Source organism: Drosophila virilis, chromosome X (assembly GCF_030788295.1).
Source record: "Drosophila virilis strain 15010-1051.87 chromosome X, Dvir_AGI_RSII-ME, whole genome shotgun sequence".
Lineage (NCBI taxonomy): Eukaryota > Metazoa > Arthropoda > Insecta > Diptera > Drosophilidae > Drosophila > Drosophila virilis.
Genome location: NC_091543.1, coordinates 10,216,459 through 10,239,565, shown reverse-complemented (window position 1 = coordinate 10,239,565; position 23,107 = coordinate 10,216,459). Strand labels below are relative to the sequence as shown.

The following is a 23,107-nucleotide window of genomic DNA, read 5'->3' as shown; positions in this document are numbered from 1 at the left end:
AACAATTAAACTTTAAGCTTGATGTAAAAAGAATAGAATTTAATAAAATAAGAGAAGAGCTGTGTCTTTCTTCACTTGAGTCTGTGGCAGATGGAGCTTTAAGCTTTAAGTGCGCTTAATGCTAGTCAGTAAATAAGCTTTTCAAGAGCTTTTGCTTAAAGCTAACCTTTTTTTACTTTTAAGCTGTAAGCAAACTTAAAGCTCTTCGTTGTTACAATTGGGTTCGGTCAAAAATAGAAGAGGGAGAACAAAAGAAATGACAAACTTTAAGTTAGATGAAAAGTGTTTAGTTTTTGCCTTAACTCAAGCTCTGAGCTATTAATACATATGTTAACCAACAGCAATTAAATGTAATCCAATCTAATCTAATCCATTTCTAGATGCCAACAGCAAGTATTTAGTGCCAAGGGCAGCATCCATCCCCTCATATCATTTGAGCATTTGTCGTGATTCAATAAATCAAATGCATTTGGCTCTACGCAAGTGGGCGTGGCAGTGTGCTGTCAGTGAGGCGCATCCTCATATTGTGTGGCAACCACTTGAGCAGCTCGACCAAAGCTCTTGCCACCAAAACTGGCCTTTAGGCCAGTCCAATGGCTGGCGCTGCCCAAAAAGGGGGCGCGTCTTGCAACGTTACGGAACGTTGCGGCCCATAAAAGCGAGCGCCGGCAACCCGAGTTCCAATAATAATAAATTTTCAATCAGCAAATTGACATCGTGATTCTCAACGTATTGCCAACTGCTGCGGGCGGAGCTATTGGTCAGGGCGGGGCGTGGCAGGGGGAGGGTGGTGTGGTCAAGTAATCATTTAGCCAAAAGCTGTTATCTATATTAAAGTGGACTAACTGGAAAGCAAGTGGACTTTAGCTCCCCACTTTGGTTTATTTAATGGTAGGAACATTTGATGGTATTTCCCATTGAAAAAAATTCTAACTATGCGCCTGTGCGAAACACGGTTGCAATTAGTGTATGTGAAATATTCGATTTCCCATCGAAATAGCGCAATATTGTTTACTTATCCTTTGTTAATAACAATAGTTGGACTTGAAACATAGGCAACATCCAGAGATATGCTGCGCTTATGTTAATGCCTGTTTATTTTGACAGGTGGCAACGCTTAATGCAAAATCTGTGTAATCGATAGGCACAGCTTTTGACACTTACTTATCCTCCGGTTAAATTTCAGCTTTTTAAGCTAAATAACTTCAGATGGCAAACTTTAACAAGCAGCTAAAAAGCAGAAGCAAAGACTTGAGGACTTAAGTCCATTAATTATTTATAAAGTATGAATATTTAAGTATGAGCATATTTGTTTTTATCAAAATTCTTGGAAAACATCAGCCATCAAATCTTAGACCCCCATTTCCAGCAAGGAGGAATGAATTTTTCGAAAATTGTGAAACTCCCCTCAAATGAATTAAAACAAAAATCTATGAAAATGAGTTTTACGCCTTTCGCGATTTTTCCACACTTGTGAGTGGAATGGACCGAAGTCCCGTCATATTGTGCAAATTTATCTCATAAGGTAAATACAGTGAAAATATAAACGGGGACTGGGGCCGGGCGTGCATTCCCTATAAACATACTTTCGAGAGCTTAGCTTTCCAATGGGCAACCGAACGGACTTAGTGGACAAATAATACGATTGGATTGTTTACATAGAGAACAAGGTGTAAAGCAGCATTTAGTGAACCAGGCAGCTAAAACCACACACACACACACACAGAGAGAGAGAGAGAGAGAGAGAGAGAGAGAGAGAAAGAGAGAAAGAGAGATAGAGAGAGAGAGGTTGTCAACGAGTTTCCGTTTTGGGGCAAATTTATGGCATTTCCTATTTTGATTTCCGCACTCAAAATGGACGCTCGGCTGAAGCGACAGCTCGTTGGATGCTATCATAATGAGAATTGAATTTGCATGGAAATGAACGTAGGACAAGTGAAGAGGGCGTGGCTGGGGCGGGATAGGAACGCTGTCGATGTTGCATGCTGCACAGAGGCAGGCAGCAGCGTGGCCAAATTGCAAAATGATATAATTCAATGAGAGTTGATTAAATTATCAGTGCTCGGAGCATGGCATGTAAGGGGTACAGGGGGCAGGGGGCAGGCGGCAGAGGAGGGGCTGGTGCTGATGCTGATAACTAGGGGCGGCACAAGAGGGCGGCAGCTGCGGGTGGGGGCTGGGCTGGGCTGGGATGGGCTGTGTGCCTCGCATCGGCTAGGAGCTTTTGGTGGCACGGCCAGCGGACCCACAGCAGCAGCAGCAGCAGCAAATTGGGTGTTGTTGTTGTTGTTGTTGTTGTTGCTTGTGTGCCTTGTTAATGAAATTTTCCGCTCCTTTGGCAGACGTTTGTTTACACGACGCTGTGTGTGTGCCCTCATGTGTGTGTGTGTGTGTGTGTGTGTGTGTGTGTGTGTGCGTGTGTTGCTCTTGCTATTTATTATTGCAAATTGTTGTTGCTGCTGCTGCTGCTGCTGCTGCTGCTGCTGCGCCTTTTGTCTGTTGTTGCAACTGATGATGATGACGTTGACGTTGCATGATGAAATAACAAACCGGATTAATTTGATTTCGTGTTGCCCCTAGCCAAGGCAAGGCAAGGCAGGGCAGGGCAAGGCATAGGCAAAGGTAAGGCTTTTGTGCGCCAGCTGCCCAGCTGCCACGCCCAAAATGCTCTTAAGTGCAGCTCGTGTTGCCCCGCGCTCTGTGTGTGTGTGTGCGTACGTGTGTGTAAATTAATTTTGCAGCAGTTGGCAGCTCCACCTGAGCAACAGCCACAACAACAACAACAGCCACAACAACAACAGGCCACAGCCAGCGGCAGCTAGAGGTAATCGCATCCTACAGCCGGCTCGAACACCATCGATCCAATTCCCATGAGTGTGCTTCACTTAACCAAGCACTGGAGGCACTTCCACAAGCCTCCAGCGGACAACAAGTAGGTGCGCCCTGGTCGGGCGTGCACGACTGGGACATACACTGGAGCAAGTGCTGCAAGGCTCGCTTCTTCTTTCTGGATAATCGATATTTATCGATTTGGGACTGAGTTATCGTTGATTTGTTGTGAATGCATCAGAAGAAACAGCATTTCAATTTCGAGCTCTTCTTCATTCATGCAAAAGCTGCAACTCAATTGACATGCTGTTTCATTCCAACGCGTTCCGCTCCGTTGCCTTTACAGTTTATAGCATTAAGTCATGACAAAAAGTAGCTTTACGCAATGGAAATTGTGTTTTGTGTTTTGGGTATTTAATGGAATTATGAAACTAAGAAACTTTCACAGAATTCAGAGCACTCGAAGTATCGATCTACTGTTTCATTTCTTGACGTTCCAATATGAGAAATGTCAGAAAATGGAATATTTAAGCATATATTTTGCATCTAAGGCATAAATAGGCTATCTCCTTATTAATTGGCTCGCTGTAACGAGCATGCACAGCAGTCGATTGGTAAGATATTTCATTTGGTTTCGTTTCATTTCCATTGCATATTAATTCCATTTTGCATAGTTTCCATATCATTCCATTGCATTTCATTCAATTCCCATCTCATTTCATTTCCATTTCGTTTCATTTGCAGCTCGCTCAATTTTAATTTCGTTTCGTTCCCATTTTCTTCTATTCCCATTTCGTTGAATATTCATTTCATCCTCCCATTTTCTTTCATTCCGATTTCGTTAAATTTGCGTTCTCCACATTGTTCCAATGTCATTTCGTTTCATTTTCATTTTGTTCTACTACCATTTCGTTTCATTTCTCTTTCCCGTCTTGCATTTAATCCCATTGTTTTTTTTTTTTTTGTTGTCAATTCTGGCACTTGGCCAAAATGCGTCTTAGCCACTAAATTTAGTGGGCTGCAACGAAGCGCACTGAGTGGCTGCCAGCCATTTTGGACGCTGCCAATTTCTCAGATGCCCAAATTTATGAGCCAAGTTGTCAGTTGCAATCCCCCTTTCCCCCTTCCACGCCTACAACCCCTTCTGCCACGCCCCTGCCAAGCATAAATCATTTTATGACGCCAAATGCGTAGGCACCTAAGGGCCCAACTGGCAGAAGCAAATGCCAAAACACTTTATCTTCGTTTTCAGTGGCTCTTGCCAAACCCCTGCCTACCCCACCGCACCTATGCGTCCTCCCCCCAACAACGGCACAAAAGCAAACCCCTCCCACCCCCTCCTGCACACAGCCCCTGCGATTTGTTGCGATTTGTTCAATCGCTCAGTTTTTCTTCTTTTTTTTTTTGTTTTTCGTTTTTTGCCACGTCTTTGGCCCGTGCCAAAAAGAATTTCAGCAAAAATGTCGCCACATTGCTGTACAGACTTAACCAACACTGCCCTGTCTCGAACCACCCCCTGCCTGCCCCCGCCATCCTCCCAGACGACGCCCCTGCCCCCTTCTTTTTTTTTTGCATGCCAACCTATTTTGCATATTTTGCTTTTTATTATAAATTTTCATTTTGCTTGCCACTGGTCGTCGTCGTCGTCGTCGGCGGCGTCGCAGCCACTTCAGTGGGCCCCTGCCCCTGCCCCTGCCCCTGCCCCAGCGACAAGCGCCTTTACAGCTGTCGCACTAAAGAGTGGTGCCTGTGTCTCTCGCACATGACTAATAGCAGAACTAAACGATTTGATGGACCAGAAAAATGATGACTTCTTTTTTGGTCCTTCGACAGACAGTTCTCGCTCTGGGGTGGACGAGGTCCTTGCTGTCAGTCTGCCTGTGTGTGTGTGTGTGTGTGTGTGTGTGTGTGTGTGCGAGGGTTGCTAACTCAAAGTTAAATCCTTTGCTTTGACTTTGCCCCGCCGCTATGCATATAGAGTGGTTCGTTCAGTGACTCTCGTCCTGGCTCATCCTTTTCGTGTGGCAAATCCTTTTATTGTGACAGTTGTTGTTGTTGCCGCTGTTGCTGCTGCTGCTGCTGCTGCTGCTTTTGTGATCAACATTTAATGTTTTCTTATTATTGTCACACATTGTTGTTGTTGTTGCTGCTGCCGCATGTTGCATGAAAATCGGTTTAATGTTTTGGAAGATAATCTAATTTGGTCACTTATATGCGAATATGTATATTATTTGCTATTATGTGTGAACACAGAGCGAAAGAGACCCCCTCCCACTCTCTCTCTCTCTCCGTCTCTTGCTCCTCTTGCTGTCATCGGACGCTCTGGCAGCGTCTTTCATGCGGGTGCTAAAAGCCTTTACGGTCCGGTCCGAGTGTATTAGCATTTCGAATACATTCCATTTACATTTTTTCAATTTCAACGAGTTTTTTATTTAATAATTCGCAATTTGCATCACATTTACAGCGCCAGCAGCAACAGCAGCAACAGCAGCAGCTGCCGCATTCGGAGGCGCCCCCAAACGGCCAATGACCAAAGGGTCCAAGGATCGAATGTGGCAATGCCATAGCCTGCGCCATATGGCGCCTCCATCCAGCGATGTCAGGCATCCCCTTAAAGATCCAATGAAATCAAGTAGCCAAAATCTCATGTCCACTAAAAACTTGGTCCGTGTCTGCGCAGCGCAGATTCCCAAATTGGTCAGACTTCTTTTTTGCCTGGCAAACTTGCTATTTCTTGTAAGATATTCTAACCAAACATAGACGCAAATATTATGTAATTCGATAGGACGAATTTTTCAATGAATTCGTGCTTTCATTTTCCATTTCGTTCCATTCCACTTCGTTCCGTTCCCCTTGTGGCCGCTGTTTGATTGTGGCACTTGGCCGAGTTTTCTCCTGCTCTGAACAATATCTTATCACATATTATAAAGTTCGATTGAAAGGATCGTTGCTCCATTTTAATTTCGTTCCATTTCCATTACGTTTCAATCCACTCAGCTACGTTTCGTTCCACTTGGTTTGATTGTGGCACTTGGCCGGGCTTAACCCATGGACAAAGGCTATCGTATATTATATAACACAGTAGAAGAAAACGCTCGAAAAAATGCGTTTTTATATGAACAACTTTTTTAAATACGAATAACGTCAACAAACAACAACAGCAATTATGTGCATAAATCGTAGCTATTTTTTTTTTTTTTTGCGCCAACTGGGATTCGGTTTACATTAAATAAACTGCGGAATTGGGCGATTCCAGAGAGCGAAAAAAATAAACCCGATTTGCAGTCGTAACCAAATGCAATTGAACTGGTAAAAAAAAAAAAAAAAAAAAAATTGTTTGCTCTTTTGTTTTATTTGCAGGTCTGGTTCCAGAATCGACGCGCCAAATGGCGTAAAACCGAAAAGGTCTGGGGCGGCAGCACCATCATGGCCGAATATGGACTATACGGGGCCATGGTGAGGCACTCGCTGCCGCTGCCGGAGACGATACTCAAGTCGGCCAAGGACAACGATGCGGTGGCACCCTGGCTACTAGGTATGGAACAGAAATGTAAATGCAACAATCATATCGCAAACTATCAACTATGCCACACACACACACACACACACACACACACACCAAAAGCCAAAAAGAAAAGAAAACCAGCCAGAACTTATCCCAGGCAAGAGCTCCTGCCCCTCTCGAGCCCCTTCCTCTTCTCAGTACGTAAGTCGCATTGAATTGAGGCAACTTTAATTGAATTTTCAGCGAGACAAAGAGCCGCAGCTCGGGGATTATAAAATGCACACACACACACAAACGTATCTAGTTATATAACTCTGTATATCCTGTCCAAATTGTGAGCATATTTGGCGTGCATGTCGCAATGGACGGGTCGCATCTTTGGCTCAATCGGCTGTCCTGTGCTTTTTGTCGTCATATGTTGCGCACATTTCCTTGGCCCTTGCCTCGGAATGACTTTGCGGATTAGCGAGGCGCACTGCCAGGGCTGGGTAGTGTGCAGCGGTAACGGCAGAGGGTGGAGGGGGGTTGGCATCTGCCCCTTATGCCACACGGCAATTGACAAGTGCTTTGGTTAACTCTCGGGGGTTGCTTTTGACTTTTATTTGTTAATAATCGCTTAATAAATGCAAAATGCACACACACACACACACAAAATGCCAGGGCGAAGGGTGAGCTTAGCTAGCGTGGGAGGGGGCTGGGTACAGGGGGCAGGGGTTGCAGTTACTGCTTTAATTTGGCATTTATCGTTTATCTAGGCGCATTGTTTGAAATGTTTTGCCAGCGAACTGCAGGTTTTATTGGCACTTGTGCCATTGCCACCCCTGCCCCCCCCCCCCTCCTCCAGAGCACCCCGCCACCCTCAGTGGATATAATGCTTTGGGTGTTTCGCAAATTAATTCCCAAGTAGCACCAGGGCCGTGCTGCTTAAGTGGCTTAACGGCTCAGCTTTGAGGTTGGCACCGAGCATTTTTCTTCTATTCAATGTTCGTTTCCATTTCCATTTTCATTTTTTTTTTTTTTTAATTAAGTATGTGAATGTCAAATTAGTTGGCAATTGATGCGTGGCCAACCAGTTAATAATGCCCAAAATGTTATCTGCCATTCATTTAGCGAGCGTTATTTTCATCGAGTTATGCCTTGGTGTGCCATTGGGGATTAGTTTCGGGCATGGCAGTCCTTATGCATATGCTGCTTAAGCGAGTTGTGATAGGTTTGAGCCATCTGTTAACTCACGTCAGTTCAAAACCCGCTATGATCCGAGCTGCACGCTTTAAATTAATATAGTCAGAGCGGCAAAGTGTTAAGTTTTAATCAGTGCGACAAGCTTAAAGCTTTGGGCGAGCTTTTTTGCATACACTTAAAACTCTTGCTGTTTAACGGGGCCTAAGAGAGGGGTAACTAGTTCGAAGAGCTTTAAGTTTTAGCTTAAAGCTCTTTATCAAAGAGAGGGCCGACTAGTTCCAAATTGTAACCAGTTCGAGGAACTTTGAACTTTAAGCTTTTAGGCTTAACTGTTTATATTTGTCTGCTTAAACCAATTCCCTAAACTTTCAAATTAAGTGTACACAAACGAGCTTTAAGAATTGCGTTAGACTAATTACTACTTGAAAAAATGTTTAAAGTACATTTAAGATATTATTCACAAGGGAGCTAAGAAAAAATCAGATATATTTTTAGAAATGCATTGACTACAAAGTTCTTTGATTAATCAAAAGATTTAAGATTTAGTATTGAGTATTCTTTGGGAGTCGAGCTTTCGGAAAAGCTCGCTGCCACTTTAAGCTACAAATACTAGTTTGAGCTTCAAGCGGAGCTCTAGTAGTCGAGCTTTAATAAAAGGAATTGCATTGAAGGAAAGCTCGCTGACTCTTTAAGCTAATGTCATTAGCTGTCCAATCCATGCCCCACTCATTCTCACCGAAGCACACGCATATAAAGTCAAGGAAATGCTAAAAAGCTCTCTCTCTCTCTCTCTCTCTCTCTCTTTCTTCTGCCTCTCGCAGGCATGCATCGCAAATCGATTGAGGCACAATCCGCGCTCAAGGACGACTCCGGAGTCAGCGATCACGAGGATTCGGCCGGCTCAAAGTCAGCGCATTCGGATGAGCTGCGCTCGCATTCGCGCGCGCTCAGCTCCTCGACGGAATCTTTGAACGTGGTCAGCCCGGCGCCGAGCAGCTGTCCGACAAATGCTTCAACGGCGCCGCCAACATCAACAACGCCGCACGGCAGCAGCGGCTATGCGGCTGCCTCATCGGCGGCCACCACGCCGACGGGCGCCACCACCAACAGCTCCGGCTCGCCGCACATTGAGCTCAGCTCGCCCTCGCCGCAACAGACGCAGTTGCTCCAACAGCAGCAGCAGCAGCCGGCGCCGCCGCCGCCAGCAACACAGCTCTACTCTGTGGCCACGCCCAGCTATCATCCGCTGCTGGATGCGGCAAATGCAGCGGGGGCCGGCGCCGCCGCCTCCAGCAAGGATTTCCATATGATCATGAACACGGCCGTCGCGGCGGCTGCTGCAGCTGCTCAGCACCAACACCACCAACAGCAGCAGCAGCAGCAACAGCAGCAACATCAGTCGGCGCCCGCCGCCTTGCCACATCCCGCGCTGCATGCGCATCATCTGTCCGCCGCAGCGGCAGCTGCCGCGCTCATGGAGCACGATCCGGATGCGTTTAGGTAAGCTTCACGTTCTCCAACTCAGTTCCCCTTCGCCAGCTGAAAGGAGTACATTGGTTCTCTTGCTGTTCGTCTGTCCGTTCGCATACACAGCGCTGTGCTTCTTCTCTTGTTAGTCTCATGCTATGTGGGAATGGGAATGCAGCCTGCATTAACTTCGGCACTTATAGTCCGATCTTTGTGAAACTTTGTGGAGTTAAATGTGGCATATGCCAAGATGCGTTGTAGATGCCCATTAAATAAAATATTCTTCAACTGTTTATACTCATCCAACGTTCACACGTCGAGTTTATTGCATGTAGCTCTTCAATGTATCGATATTTATCGATATTATGAACATTTAATAAGATATCGAATGGAAGGATTAACTAGTTTTCTTAAATCTTAAGTCCCTAGCCTAGTTTCCGTGATCGAAAGTTCAAGCAGATAGACAGAAGGAATATTCGAGGAGCTCCTGTAGCAACAAGTCTCAGCCGAATCGATATTTATCGATATTATGAAAATCAACGCAGCAAGGTTCGTTTCGGGTTCGACAAGACGTTCTGCCTTATAGATTGACTTAAGAAAAACGAAAGCACCCTTAAAAAGAAGCAAATCCAAAGCATCTATAAACAGATCTTAAAGTATTCGATAAATATTCGATGAATCGAAAACATAGCGATTGATCGAAATTTGCTTATGAATTTCAAGATTGCCATGTCGCCAGCTGCAAAAGAGTATTAGGCAGTCGGGCATAGCCGATATGCTAATGTGTTCTCTCGTGTTGCAGGAACAACTCGATTGCCTGTCTGCGCGCCAAGGCCCAGGAGCATCAGGCGCGCCTCCTCAACAATGGCGGCCTCTTTTTGCAGGTGCGCAGCTTTGCGGCACAGGCCCAGGCCCAGGCTCAGGCTCAGGCGCAGGCACAGGCGCACGCCCAGTGTGATATGCTTAAAAGCGAGGAGCGTCACAGCAGCAGCGGCAACAACAACAACAACAACAGCAACAACATCGGCAGCAGCAGCGCTTATCAAATGCTGCAGCTGCAACAGACGGTGGCAACGGCAGCGCCCATCAAAATGGAGCTGACTTCCGGCGGCGGCTGCCACGCCTCTAGCGAGGATGTCTGACGCCAAGCAGCGTTGCCAGACAGCTATCATATGCCAAACTAACTGCTGCGAGAACAGTTGTATTTTTAGCTATATAGAGAAGCACACAATCCAAATATATATATATACATATATTTAGTATTTTTTTTTTTTGCATAGACTTAAAGTATTTATTGTCGTGCTAGTAATCAAAATGGCAACCAATTAATTAATGTCTTCATCCGGGGACGCCAGCGATCTTGTGTAATCCAATATGACATGATATATATGGCTGCTGAGTGTCAAGAATGTAATATTTTTAATAAAACGCATAATCAACATATCAATCTTCGGTCTCTTCGCCATATTTCAATTATATTTTTTTTTTTGTTTATATGTTAATTGAATTAACTAACTGCTGGCATAAAAAGCCGTTAGGCCAAGCGCTGCCAGACTTTAGAAAGTGTTAAACGTTGCTCTTTCAACTGTTATACGTTGGCTTATTGAGACCTAGATGGCGCTCTGCGCTCTGCTGAGTGTCGTAGCAGGCAGCAAATTTGACTTCGATAAGCATTTGTTAAGTTTCGATAAGCAAACATTGAATTAAGTTTTTCTATCGAATTCAAGTAAATCTTTGCTAACGGTCTAATAGATGTTCTCTCTTCACAGATCTCCATTTCTGCTGGATGCTGACCGGAACTGGACGATTCTCCTGAATTCAAGCAGAGCTAACAAACGACAAGATCTGGAAAACCGATCGTTAATATGCGATTTGAAAGACATGATCAAGGAAATATTACAGTATTCTCTTTAATTTACGAATTTGGGGCAAAACCGAAGCTTTGCGTGGACACCTTATTGGCGCTTTCGCTGCAGAGAATTTGGACTGTACATTTTGCCTTGAATTTAACTGATTACAAATAATGGGTTTGCCAAATCGATTTCTAGTACACGCATCTAATAGTCGGCCAAATAAAAATTAAACATTCACTCGTTCATGATGAGGCGCAGAAAACGGCGATAATCGATTTGCTTCTTGGAGTTCGTCATGCCGCGCGTAAGTGTGACAAGCTCGGCGCTGCTGAAGCTGTCTCCGGTGCGGTTGAGCAGGTCCAGCATCCGTTCGGGCGAAACGTAGCCGGTATTGGTAAAATCCAGACTGCGCAGCGCCTTGATAAATGCGTCCCGTTTCTGCATGTCCATGTGGCAGGCATTCTTGCCGAGCGCCTCCAGATAAATGCTCGACTGTTGCAGCTTGGCGGCGGCCTCGCCGTCCGTGCAGAACAGATTCTCCATCAGCGCCACATAGTTGACATTGCCGCTGTCATCCTTCATGGTGTCCAGCAGTGCGGATGCCTCCGACTCGTTCAGCCGTTCGCCCACCGTTGTCAGCATTCGTCGCAATTGTTCATACGGCAGCTTGCCCGTCCCGTTCAGATCACAGCAGCGCAATCCATTGATCATCATCGCCGCACTGGGCATATTGTCCAGCTTGGCCAGCTCACAGTAGATGCTCAGCACCAGCTCAAAGCTGACGCGCGTCGGCGGCTTCACACGTGGAAACTGTAGCAGGCGCTGCACCAGACACGCCTTCAACTTGGACTCCTTGAAGTGGACGCCCATTGCGCGCAGGCATTCGGATACCTTCAGTATGTCCAGCGCATTGCTGCCCAGCGGCCGCACAAACAATTGAAAGATCTCGCGCAGCTTTATCACATGGGGCAGCGCTGGCAGCAGCTCGGCACATGTCCAGAAATGGCTCACCTTGTAGATGCCCTCTTCCTCATTAACCGTTCCGTTCATTTTCTTCAAATTTTATAAACTTTTTTTCCCCTTTTTTTTTGTTTGTTTTTTTTTTCTTTGATTTTTTTTTTTAATTATTATTTTATCGCGTTTGCCGTTATGTTTTTGGTTTTTAAAACTCTCCACTTTCAAATTTTTATGAGAAAATCAAAATTTTGACGTAAACAAATCAAAGTCTGAGAGAGCTGAACTAAGCTGGTTAGCTTTACACATTTGTGACCCAAGCAGCTAGGCCTATGCGATTAATTGTCGTATTCACATTCACAGTATTCAAGTACAGAGCTCGCTCGCTAATTGAAACACTCAAGCTGCCAAGTTGATTCGCATATATAAGAAAGACTTACACTAGGCCTAGACTTTCGTCTTGAAAATACTTCACCCTCTTCTGCAGAATAAATTTTGCAAGAAATCATCTATCCTTCATAAAGATAACGCCTTGTACTTTGGCATATACACTCGGTTCCGTGCCATATTTAAGCCCCGAAACTTTCATAGAGATCGCTTTGAAAACACCTTAGTTCATCAGGAGCCCAATCTTGTATAGTCCAGAAATACTTACGCTTCACATTTCCTTGGTAAAGAAAAAAAAACAATAACAATCGGATGCTGTTAATTTTAAATAAATATCTTTATTTATCATATCGATTCATGCTAAACACATTTCAAAAATATTTCCAAAAAATTCTAGATAAATTCGTACGTTAATCTTACAACATTCAATGCTAATTCGTAAAAGGCAATTTAAAACGAAATTAAGTGAAAAATTTGAGAAAAAAAAACTAGGTAAAAGTATACAGTATCGTTTGGTATGCTCTATATATATATATATAAATATATATATTATATGTGGAAGGCTCAATGTTGATGTTGATAATAATCGTTTGCATTGCAATTCTAATAGTATTAATAAATACAGAAAATTTCATTTCAATATCCTAAATTCTAGATTTTTGGTGAATGCATCAAAGATGCGGCAAAATGTTTTAATAAATAAATAAATGCTTGACTAAAATGTATAAACTAATTAAGGATTGCAAGAAGTGCGTAGATAGAAAACGTTTAAGAAACGTGAACAGTGATAAAATAACGAAACAGAAAGAGAGAGAGTGAGAAACAGAGAGAGAGAGAGAGAGATGCACACGCTATCTCACTCGCTCGCCCGCTGGGCATCGTTATTGCTTGGAGCTGACAAAGATGGTCTCGCAGTGGGTTATCAACGAGGAGAGCATAAATATCTCCTCCGTGAGATTCGTCATGTGCTGTGGCGTGGCAATCAGCGTGGGCGCAAACACAGTGGCTAGATTGTGCTCATTCATTTTGTTGACCGCATAATGCGAGGCGACGCTGTAAATAGCCAAAAAAAAAATATATATAAAATAAAACATTCAAATAGTACTCTGCAATAGGACTCACCGCTTGAGATGCTCCAGCATATACTGCAGGCAACTGTAGTGGGCCGGCGGCAGGCGACGCACTGCGTCCGCCATTAGCTGCAGCTGCTCCGTTGGCATTGCATTGCCTGCAAAGAAATCAAATTAGCGTGCTGGCAAATTAGCTGAGATGACCCCTGGTGGGGTCGGACTACTTACGGCCGGCAGCCATAAAGCTGGGATATGCCTGGAACGTGATCAGCGGCACGGGCAGCAGACGCAGATAGAGCTTAAGTGTGCCCGCAATTACATTGACATTGCCATAGGCCGCCTCGGACATGTCAGTCTTGTCGCCGTCGCGATCGAGCGCCAGCTTGAGGGCATCGATCTCATCGGCAAATCCAGAGACGCGATAGATACCCTCCTGGAGCATGCCGCGTGCCTCCACCTCCTCGACGCAGCGACGGACCACAAATGGTATATTGCATTGATGCAGCTGCACCATGGTGGTCAGGTCGGTGCCAAAGACACCACGGATGCATTTCAAATCGGGCACACATTTCGGCGGCACCAGCTCGGAGCATTTGTTGTGCGCCATAAAGCCGCAGGCATCACATTTGACGCCCTGCGCGGTGAAGCCCCACAGAAAGTTGGCGCAGAACTCACACCAGTTGAGCCCCTTGAACGTGTGCACCTTAAAATTGTGCGGCTTCTCATACACAAGAGGCATGGGATCGGCGGCAGCTTGTTGCGGCTGCTGCTGCTGTTGTGGCGGCAAGTGCTGGCAGATCTGGCTGTCCTGGGACGACGCTACAGCCGCAGTCGCATCCGTTGACGCAGCAGAACCGTCACAAGCATCTGTTTTGCCCGCGCCAGACATTTTGCCCAGCTCATTGGAGAGTGCGCGCAGCTTGCGGCGATTCAGCGTCATGTAGGGGCTCTGCTGGTAGCAGTTTTTGGTTTGCTGATTAATCTGCTGTATGATGGGGCTGGCGTGCAGCTGCATGTGAAAGTTGATTAGCCCATCGGCAACCATTTCGTGCACCGTCTCATAGTGTTTGTCCTGCTCGCGCAGATAATGCCCATCGCCCGGCTTGTAAAAGACCTTGTAGTGTTTTGTGCGCTTATTAAAGCGCACGCTCAGCGTATGATAGCCATCCGTTTTGGGACTGCGTCGCACCAGATAGCTGCCATCGCTGGCATTGGCCAGCAGCTGTTCGGCCTCCAGGTGACCCATCACGCCATGGTATTCCGTGCCGTACAAACGCACCGCCTGATTGTTCTCCTCAACGGCGTCGGCGGTGCTCTTGGCCGGCGGTAGTGGCAAGGTGCGCTGACAGCGCACAGGATGCGGTGCCGGTGCGTCCAATTGTATTCTATACACTGTAAGATAATGTTAATCAGTCGATAACTACTTTGCGTACAACTCACTCATTGGATATTACTCACATTCTGGCTTCCAGACCTTTTGCACTGGCGAACTTGGTTCGCCGCCACCTGGCAATGTGGCGACTACGCCCGCAGCTTTCGACATCGCAAAAACAATGCGCAACTAAATACAACGCTAGGCGCTAATTAAGGAATGCAGTTTAGCACTGTACAAAATGCTTAAAGCTTAAATTAAATATAACATTTTTGCTTTTGTTTATTTCTATACTGTGGCTTGAGCAGTGTGACCGCCAGATAACGACAGAGAAAATACCAAAAACCAAATAAAATACCATAACAATACTGGCCGACATTGATTGATCGCCTTGAGCGCCACACCTAAATTGCAATGAATAATATTAATTATATATACATCATTATTTTAGCTAATGCAGCAAATATGTATTCTCTTTTGCTGAGTAAACAAAAATGACATTCGATTTGTTGAAATGCCATAGCTGAAATTCAAAATGTTTGCCAATTCTCTTTTGTCTTCGGAGCACTTACAATTTAAGTAGCCCCGACAATAAGCTCGCTGCTACAATACTGCACCGTTTTTGTGGACGGTTTCAACTTGAATTTCGTTTTGCTTAACGATTTATTCGAACTTTAGTTGAAGAAAACACAAAATATTGTAAGTTTCATATGTTTTTTAATAACTTTAAGTACGTTTCTTTTGTAAAAAGATCTACTTTCATTCGTTTCAATTATTAAATATATTATTAAATTATTCAAATAAAAAAAAAAAACATGTAAAACTTTGAAATGCGCATTAAAGTTCAATTATACGCTACCCTCGCATATATATCAAATCATTAATTAAGAAATACTTGTTACTAGATACTCGTTGAAGACGTTGAGTTCCATTATGGGTATATAGTATATAAAAATCTGTTGGATTATAAACTCGATACATTTAGAATAATACGCAATGTTAACGATGCGACCTCTCCGAGGATGTGCATTACCCTGCATTAAACGACCGTTTAATGTTGTGTGTGTGTCTGTGTGTGTGTGTGTTTGTGTGTGTCTTAGTCATGGGGTTGGTCGCGCTTAAGGTGCGTCTAGTTGTATTTAGTTGGAATCAATTCTATTTGCCCCGAAATGCAAGAATATACAAAAGATACAAATTGATGGCTAAGCGTGAATTAAAAGTGGAATCTTGGAATCTTGGGAGTTGAGTTTTGGCGGAATGAACTCGGCTAGGCTAGCTAACATGGCAGGTGTGTGTTATTGTTATTGTAACTGTTGTTGTTGTTGATGTTGTTGCTGCTGCTGCTGCTCTGTTTTGATAGATCTGCTTTGGGGCTTAGCCGCTCATGACCATGCGCACGAACTCCTCGTAGTTGATGTTGCCCTGCTGATCCTCCATGTTGGCCAGCAGCTGTTCCACCTCCTCATCGGTTAGCTTCTCGCCCAGCGTGGTCAACAAGTGACGCAGCTCAGCGGATGATATATAGCCGCTGGCATCCTTATCGAAATGACGCAATCCCTCAATGAAATCATCGGCCGTATCGCCGGAGCGCGCCTTCGATATGGCCTGATAGATGGGCAGAAAGACCTCAAACGAGATACGCTCATCGGGCTTCAGCTGGTGCGTGCACTTCTTCACATCCGACTCGGTGGGATTCTGGCCCAGTGCCCGCAGGCACTCGCCCACCTGGCTCAGCTGTATCTTGCCATCGCCGCGATTGTCAAACAGATTGAACGCCTCCTGGAATTCTGCAAAGATTTCAAATTGAATCATAGTTTAGTTATTGAGCGCAAAATAATCGAATTACAACCTTCGAGCGTGGTGAATGTTGGCTTTACGTGTGCCGTGTAATAATACATGATGATTATATTGAATCCCAACCGTTTGCCTGGCTGCACCGCCTGCTACTGAGTCACTTGCTGCGATGCTGCAACAGATTGCACAACATGCGGCAGCAGCAGCTGCCGTTGACAATAAATACCCTTGCAGTGGGCATTATATTATTATCATTAATTGTGTCATACATTGAATGCAACCTGTATATATATATATCTATCGTCATTCTATATACCAGATTCCCTGCGCCCTGGCAAACTTGATCAGCTCTTATTAAGACTATATGCAATAATTTGTTTGGATTGGATTGGATTCATTTGCAAACTTTTAGTAAGATTCTGTTTTAGAGCCGACAATCGCCTGAAAACTGAGCTGAGTCTAAAATTGACGGATTTAATATTTGAGCTAAGATTTCTCAACATTCGACTTCTATATTATGCATCAAGAAATAGTTGATAATATTTTAAATGTGTTCTTCTGCCCGCTGGAAGTGCATTTGCCCGTCGGCATTCTGAAGCGGCGCTTGCCCAATTTTGCTGTTGTTGTTGTTGTTGCAACAGGCCAAAAATGGCCAAATCCAAAACAACAACACAGCATTTTGTCCATTTAAGGTAAAAACTGAGCAGCTGAAACGTGCTGCAGGCGTCGTCGTGCGTTCGTTCAGGTAAATCAATACGTACAAATTGCGGTCAGCTGACGTCACTGCAGCAGCAGCAGCAGCAGCAGCAGCGGGAGCGGCAGCGGCAGCGACTTATCGCCAGGCGACAAGCAATTGAATAGGCTTTGATTAAGTTATCAGAATAGCGAAAATTGAACATTTCCAGCGAGTTGCGTAAAGAGATTCGCAATGTCACAGAGCCGTTGATTGGGTGGGGGGAGGGATGGCGCGGAACGGCCTGGGCCCAGGGCCATGCGCCAATGTTGACCCACAAATGCCGCCTTAAATGGCAGCCGTCGTTTGTCGGTTGTTGGCCAACATGGATATGGCCAAAAGTATTTGTTTCTGTTTATGTTTTTTTTTTTGTGCTCTTTTTTTTTGTCGGCTGCTGTTCAATGCAAGCGACTGCAGCTGTTGCAGTCGACGCTGAGACGAGCTAGCGACAGTTCGCACCCGTTGTCCTGGACCAGTCAGTGAGTCAGTCGGACGCATCCTTCAAGCTGTTTGAGCGCGTCTTAACTGTAAAATGCTGTTGCTTTGCGCGTTCGCTTTGTGAGTCATTGACGCGATCGTATGGCTGCTTTCGTTGGCCCCGTTGCCGCTTTATGTTCGTTTTATTTTATCAATGATTCATGCCGCGTATATGAAGATGTGTAACACACACATACACACACACACACACACACATAGACGCACACGCACAGACACAAAGCGGTGGCATGCAAATGTTGACAACGTCAGACACAAATACTTGTGTGTTGCTTCTGTTCTTTTGTTCTGGTTTTTTTTTTGCCGTTTTCGCTGCTGGCCAAGCTTTGAGTTGGCACTTTGAACTTCTGCGCCCATTTCAAAACCAACACCCACTTACACAGACGCACACTAATGCCCGTGCCACACACACACACACACACACACGCACGCACACTCACCAGCCAACTGATCCTCGGTGTAAGCTGCCTGTAAATGCAAAAGTAGCAAGAATAAACACACTATAAACAATGTACGTGTCGTAAAAGCAACAACAATTTTGGCCAACTTACCATATTGATTGAAACGTGGGAAAAACAACACAAAACACGGGATATATTGAATGCCAAATGCACTTAAACCAAATTATTCATTGGCGATGGTAGCTACTGCAGCACGAGTTATCGGTTGTGTTATCGGAAGGTATCGCACTGGCAACATCGGCACTGCGCATTGCGAATTTTACAGCACTGGCGCAGTTGAATTTGTTTAAAATAAAAAATAAATATTATAATTGTTTTGTTTTTAATTTAAATTTATTAATGGTATTAAAAGTGTCAACATCTTCATGGAAAGCTTGTTTTTATCGTATTTACCTGGGCATTAAATCGTATTAAATAAAACTGTTTTGGTCATTCATTCAATTAACATAATATATTCTTTTTTTTTATCAAGTTATTAGGTTCTTAATACATACATAAGATTAAACCTTATAGACATATACAAAACCAGAACTGTTCGTAGTCAACATGAATTTGTCATGCGTTCTTTAAAATAATAAACAAAACAAAAACATATTTTGGGGATTTCCAAAGATTTTCTTAATATCCTAAGCACAAATGTCCCCTAAACAAGGAATTATAATAATAATAGAATACGTTTTAAGAAATGAATAGTTGCTCAGTTGATAAGGTTTCTAACAGATCATACACAAAAGCTATAATTATGATTGTTTTTTGTTTTATTTTAAATTTACATTCACTTGCACGCTTGCTCTTGTTGGTTTTTTATGTGTGTGAGTTGTGTGTGTCGATTATTGCTTAAATTTAGTTTTCAATTGTGGTAAAAAGTATAAAAATTGAAGGATTTTCAGTATGTTTCTTTTACTGGCCAATACATTAGCTAATAAATATTTAAATATACACAACTGCAATTGTTTTGCAATTGTAACTTAGAATGTTTCTTTTTGCTACTGCTGCGAGCCTGAATAATGTTTTACGAGTACTTTTTTTGTTTTAATCGATTAAAAAAAAAAAAGGTTAATTAAACGTAATTGGTTTTTAAAATAAGATTATTAAAGAAATGTGTGTGTGTGTGTGATTTTGTGTGTGTGTCGTTGTTGCACAATGCGATTGCAACCAGCTCTATGTGTCTGACTTCCACAGTTTTATGGTCTTGTCGTTTTCCAGCGCAGCAGAAGCTATTATATTTTCTGTGGGATGGCAGGCGGTGCAGAGCACGGTGTCCGTGTGTCCCTGCAGCTTTTGTACAACCTCTTTGCTTTGAAGATTCCATATGTAAACCATGTTGTCCTCGCTGCCGCTGACAATCCACTGTGCCAAAGCAGAAAAAATGAAATGATAAATTTAGGATTTGTGCTCAGCGTAAATCAAATTGGATGTACCTTGCCGCCGGTAACAGAGAAGTTGGCAAATATGCAATACTTTTCGTTCTTGTGGCCCGTGTAGGTCTTCAGGCATTTACCCTTGGAGTAGTCCCACAGTTTCAGTGTATTGTCCAATGTGGCTGCCAGTATGTATTTGCCGTTGGGCGAGAATTTAACAAAGCTAACGGGCGGATTGTCGTCATCGATCAGCGTCTTCAGGCACTGTCCGCTAGCCGTGTCCCAAATGCGGCATAGACCATCATAGCTGGAGCTAACAATCAATGAACCATCACGATTGAAATGCACCGCCGAAACGGGATCCGAATGGGCGGGTAGAGTTTTCAAGCATTTGCCGGTGCGCACATCCCAGATGCGTACGCTCTCATCAAAGCTGCCCGATACAATCAAATTGGATTGCGGATTAAAATTACAGCAGAACACATAATTGCTGTGGCCCTTAAGCGTTTTCAGGCTCTTGCCGGTGCTCAGCTCCCAGACTTTAAGCGTTTTGTCATCGCTGCCGCTGACCAGCAGACGCGAATCGGAAGACCAGGCCACATCGCTAATGCCCAGCTTATGGCCGGATATGGTCTTCTCAAATTTGCCATCATATGCGCCCCAGATCTTTATAAGTTTGTCCGCAGCTGTAAAATACGATTGTTCATATAAACTGCTCGGGGATTGACAACATTCAAAAAGGCAACTCACATGAGCTGGCAAGCCATTCGCCATTTGGGCTAAACTTGACCGCAGATACGGCCTTGGTGTGCCCGGCAAGCGTGAATTTCAGCGTGTAATTGGGCTTGACCGACATAGAACTCTTGTTCGATGTTGTGTTCGAGGATGTCGATGACGCTGAGCTGGGTTGCAGCGTGTTTGGCCCACTCGGCGCTGTTGGCATTGGCTGCGGCGGCTGCTGCTGATGCACAACTCCGGGATGGCCAGTGTGCACGGCTCCAATGGGCACCATGGCGATTATTGTTTACGCTTTCAACTAACCTTAATGTTTGACTCTGCAAAAAAAGACGGACACAAGTGCACAACACACGCGTTTCGCGTTTAAATAAAATGCAATTTGCCAAGCGGCAACAACAACAATGAAAACAAAAACAAGCCAACCACGCGGTTTTTTTGGTTATTGCCAATCACTTGGTCTCCGGCGGGGGGGAGAGAGGAGAGCGCTGTTAATGCTCTCGTGCGTGCAGAGAGTCTGCGCTGCTGCTGCTGCTGCGACTGGTTGCAATTTTCTTTTTTCACCCTCTCGCTCGCTGTTATTGTAGCGCGGCGTGCTTCTTCTTTTTCGTGACGGTTTTACAAACAGTTTGTTATTATTGTACAGCTCGATAATTACCTACAGCCAATGTTGGCACCGGCTCCGATTTGTTTATAATTTTGCTATGGGCGCAGTTAGCAGCTTTGTTGTTGCTTATCTTGCAACAAATGCAATTTGTTTGCTTTTTTGCCTGCTTAACTTTGTGGCACGTGCTTCTTCTTTCCACTGCAATGCGTGCGTGAGCTAAAACATGGCGCGTACTTGACAGTTGATGACAGTTCACGGCTGTTCACAGTGTTGAGCAGCGGCAGCACCATTTTGACACACAATACCCTGGTAGCTATGACACATGTACCATAGCTGCTTGCTATAAGCCTCATTTTCAAATACACTGGCGCGCCCTAACTATCAGATATTATTTGTAATCTGAGTTCGATTTCTAAATAAATATAATAATAAAATAGTAAGTTGACTGGATGTTTGGCTGACTCGAGTTCGAGATTAAGGCTGAAAATTCAAATTGCTTTACAATTTACCAATACTGCTCTCCAGCAGTCTTCTAGTTCTTGATAAAATCCATATTGAAATATGGCAGTGATTGTAAAGTGATTGCCGCAAGTATTTAAATGCAATTTATTTATTTTGCTGACTGTTTGGTCAGTTGCGGCATCTGCACAATCGCCGGAAAATGCTGCAAGTCTTGCTCAATCAAAACACACACACACACACACACACACATGCGAAAACTTAACCTGCAAATGAGTTGTAAAGTTCCGAAATGGCGGATTGATAATGACGCAGGCACTTTTTCAAATTTTAATGAAAAACAATTTATTATATGCAAATATATGTTCTTGTTTTTTATTGAATAAGAAGATTTTCAAACTCATTGATTCGCCCACTTCAGACTTGTTAAAGTGAAGTGCAAATATTTAAAATACTTTACAGCTTTTACATCTTTTTTTAAGTAGTTGCTAAGTAGTTAAACTTTAGCCACTGGTTCTAAAATAACGTGTTTTTCCACTCTCTTGTTTGACTTGGCATTCAAAATGGTGGCCAACATTTTGAGCGGCTTTTTTGTTTTGGCGCACTTTTGGGTAATGCAAAAGTTTCAAATACCAATGTTTGCGTGCGTGTGTGTGTGTGTGTGTGTGGGTATTTGGACAAGGTCAAACAGTTTTCAATAAAAGCAACAGCCATAACATTTTACTTGGTGTCATGTGCGGGGTCTTTTGTTTTTTTTTTTTTTAAGCTGCGTTCGTCTATTTTATGACTGCATTAAATATACGAATACGCTAAAAGTTATGGAAATGCCCCAAACCAACTTCTCAGCTGAAATTCAGAGCGCAACGAATACCCTATATCGCAAGAAAATATAGATCAAGCATACATAAATAATCCATCTCAATTTTGACTGTTTGGAATAATTCAATCAATTTACGTTACATTAAATACTCTCAAAATTAAAGGCAATTTGATTAGCCTCAATAATTCAAATACTCTCACAACAAGACGTACCGTTATCCTTCAAGGCTTGACGCTTTGGTATGCATACATATAAAGCTAGCTATAGCCGATTTATCTGCTTGGTTGTCTACTAACTCTACCTTTCTCTCTCTCTCTCTCTCTCCCTTACGAACAGATTTAACTGTATTGTAAGCGCATCCACACTTCTGCATTTCGCTGATAACTGTACTCGTGTTGTAGTTTCAGTTTTGACCACGCATTCTGCAAAAGTGTCGCTTTCGACAATCGTTGTTTTGTCTTCTGCTTCTGTTTCTGTTTCTGTGTCTGTCTTTCTGTCCCTGCGCTGCTTCTTAATATTTGACAGTTTACTTTTAATACAAGTTGTCTGTGTTGTTGTTGTGTCGCACAGTTTAACTTGCGAAACACGTAGAGCCGTCGAGGCGTCAGCGGTTGGGTGGAGGGAGGGGCAACAGCGACGGGCATAGCAAGTGGAGCGCATACGAAAATTGTTTGCCAATGTCGCGATAAAACGCCGACAACTACATAAAAGCATAAAATGTAAGACAAACACTCGACTAGCACATACCCTGTACCAATATGTGAGTACTATTTATTAGTCCAACTTTTGTATTATTACTCTTATTTGCATAAAGTATTTGGTTTTCAAACATGACGTCTGCATCAATATTCATTTGATGACTGAGCGTAATAATTTCTCTGCGCATCCAGGCTAGCCTGTTGTGTGTGCTCTATGCTGACATAATATACCTTGTGCATCGACTGTATAGGGTAGTGGAAACGTGCAGAGGTGAAACACAACAACGCGGATAAATGAAGTTAAATGCGACCGCTGGACGCATAC

At 43.8% G+C, this 23,107-nt stretch overlaps 5 protein-coding genes across 8 annotated transcripts in view; 1 reads left to right on the top strand and 4 right to left on the bottom strand.

The window, feature by feature from the left end:
* The window catches only part of Vsx2 (Visual system homeobox 2), a 52,420-nt gene extending 41,989 nt beyond the window's left edge, over positions 1-10,431 (top strand). The window contains exons 4-6 of one of the 2 annotated variants that reach the window (XM_070206701.1): positions 6,190-6,364; positions 8,338-9,016; positions 9,786-10,431. In XM_070206701.1, the coding sequence (XP_070062802.1) occupies positions 6,190-6,364; positions 8,338-9,016; positions 9,786-10,125 (1,194 nt within the window). In that variant the 3' untranslated portion in view covers positions 10,126-10,431. Of the gene's footprint in view, positions 1-6,189; positions 6,380-8,337; positions 9,017-9,785 lie in introns of both variants that reach the window. The other variant, XM_070206699.1, reaches the window with a different exon arrangement.
* Positions 10,432-10,873: 442 nt separating this feature from the next.
* LOC6633433 (myosin light chain 3, skeletal muscle isoform) lies at positions 10,874-12,060 on the bottom strand. Its single transcript, XM_002057140.4, has one exon. The coding sequence runs from the start codon at positions 11,884-11,886 to the stop codon at positions 11,071-11,073; it is 816 nt and encodes a 271-aa protein (XP_002057176.1). The 5' UTR covers positions 11,887-12,060; the 3' UTR covers positions 10,874-11,070.
* Positions 12,061-12,601: 541 nt separating this feature from the next.
* On the bottom strand, positions 12,602-14,941 carry RhoGAP5A (Rho GTPase activating protein at 5A). Its single transcript, XM_002057139.4, has 4 exons — positions 14,706-14,941; positions 13,476-14,639; positions 13,300-13,405; positions 12,602-13,230 (listed from the first exon to the last, which is right to left on the bottom strand). Exons 1-4 carry the CDS (start codon positions 14,788-14,790, stop codon positions 13,059-13,061), a joined length of 1,527 nt encoding a protein of 508 aa, XP_002057175.1. The 5' UTR covers positions 14,791-14,941; the 3' UTR covers positions 12,602-13,058.
* A 375-nt stretch (positions 14,942-15,316) lies between these two features.
* Positions 15,317-18,327, bottom strand: Mlc-c (Myosin light chain cytoplasmic). Of its 2 annotated transcripts, XM_002057138.4 has the most exons (3): positions 18,193-18,327; positions 18,082-18,109; positions 15,317-16,406 (listed from the first exon to the last, which is right to left on the bottom strand). In XM_002057138.4, exons 1-3 carry the CDS (start codon positions 18,193-18,195, stop codon positions 15,994-15,996), a joined length of 444 nt encoding a protein of 147 aa, XP_002057174.2. In that variant the 5' UTR covers positions 18,196-18,327; the 3' UTR covers positions 15,317-15,993. The 2 variants fall into 2 exon arrangements, with proteins under 2 accessions (XP_002057174.2, XP_032296593.1); XM_032440702.2 differs by lacking the exons at positions 18,082-18,109; positions 18,193-18,327 and adding an exon at positions 16,469-16,532.
* A 515-nt stretch (positions 18,328-18,842) lies between these two features.
* wds (WD repeat-containing protein wds) lies at positions 18,843-21,022 on the bottom strand. 2 transcript variants are annotated; one of them, XM_015170192.3, is made up of 4 exons: positions 20,861-21,022; positions 20,214-20,518; positions 19,524-20,149; positions 18,843-19,452 (listed from the first exon to the last, which is right to left on the bottom strand). In XM_015170192.3, exons 2-4 carry the CDS (start codon positions 20,473-20,475, stop codon positions 19,264-19,266), a joined length of 1,077 nt encoding a protein of 358 aa, XP_015025678.1. In that variant the 5' UTR covers positions 20,476-20,518; positions 20,861-21,022; the 3' UTR covers positions 18,843-19,263. The 2 variants fall into 2 exon arrangements, with proteins under 2 accessions (XP_015025678.1, XP_015025679.1); XM_015170193.3 differs by having other exon boundaries at positions 20,857-21,021.
* Positions 21,023-23,107: the final 2,085 nt, after the last annotated feature.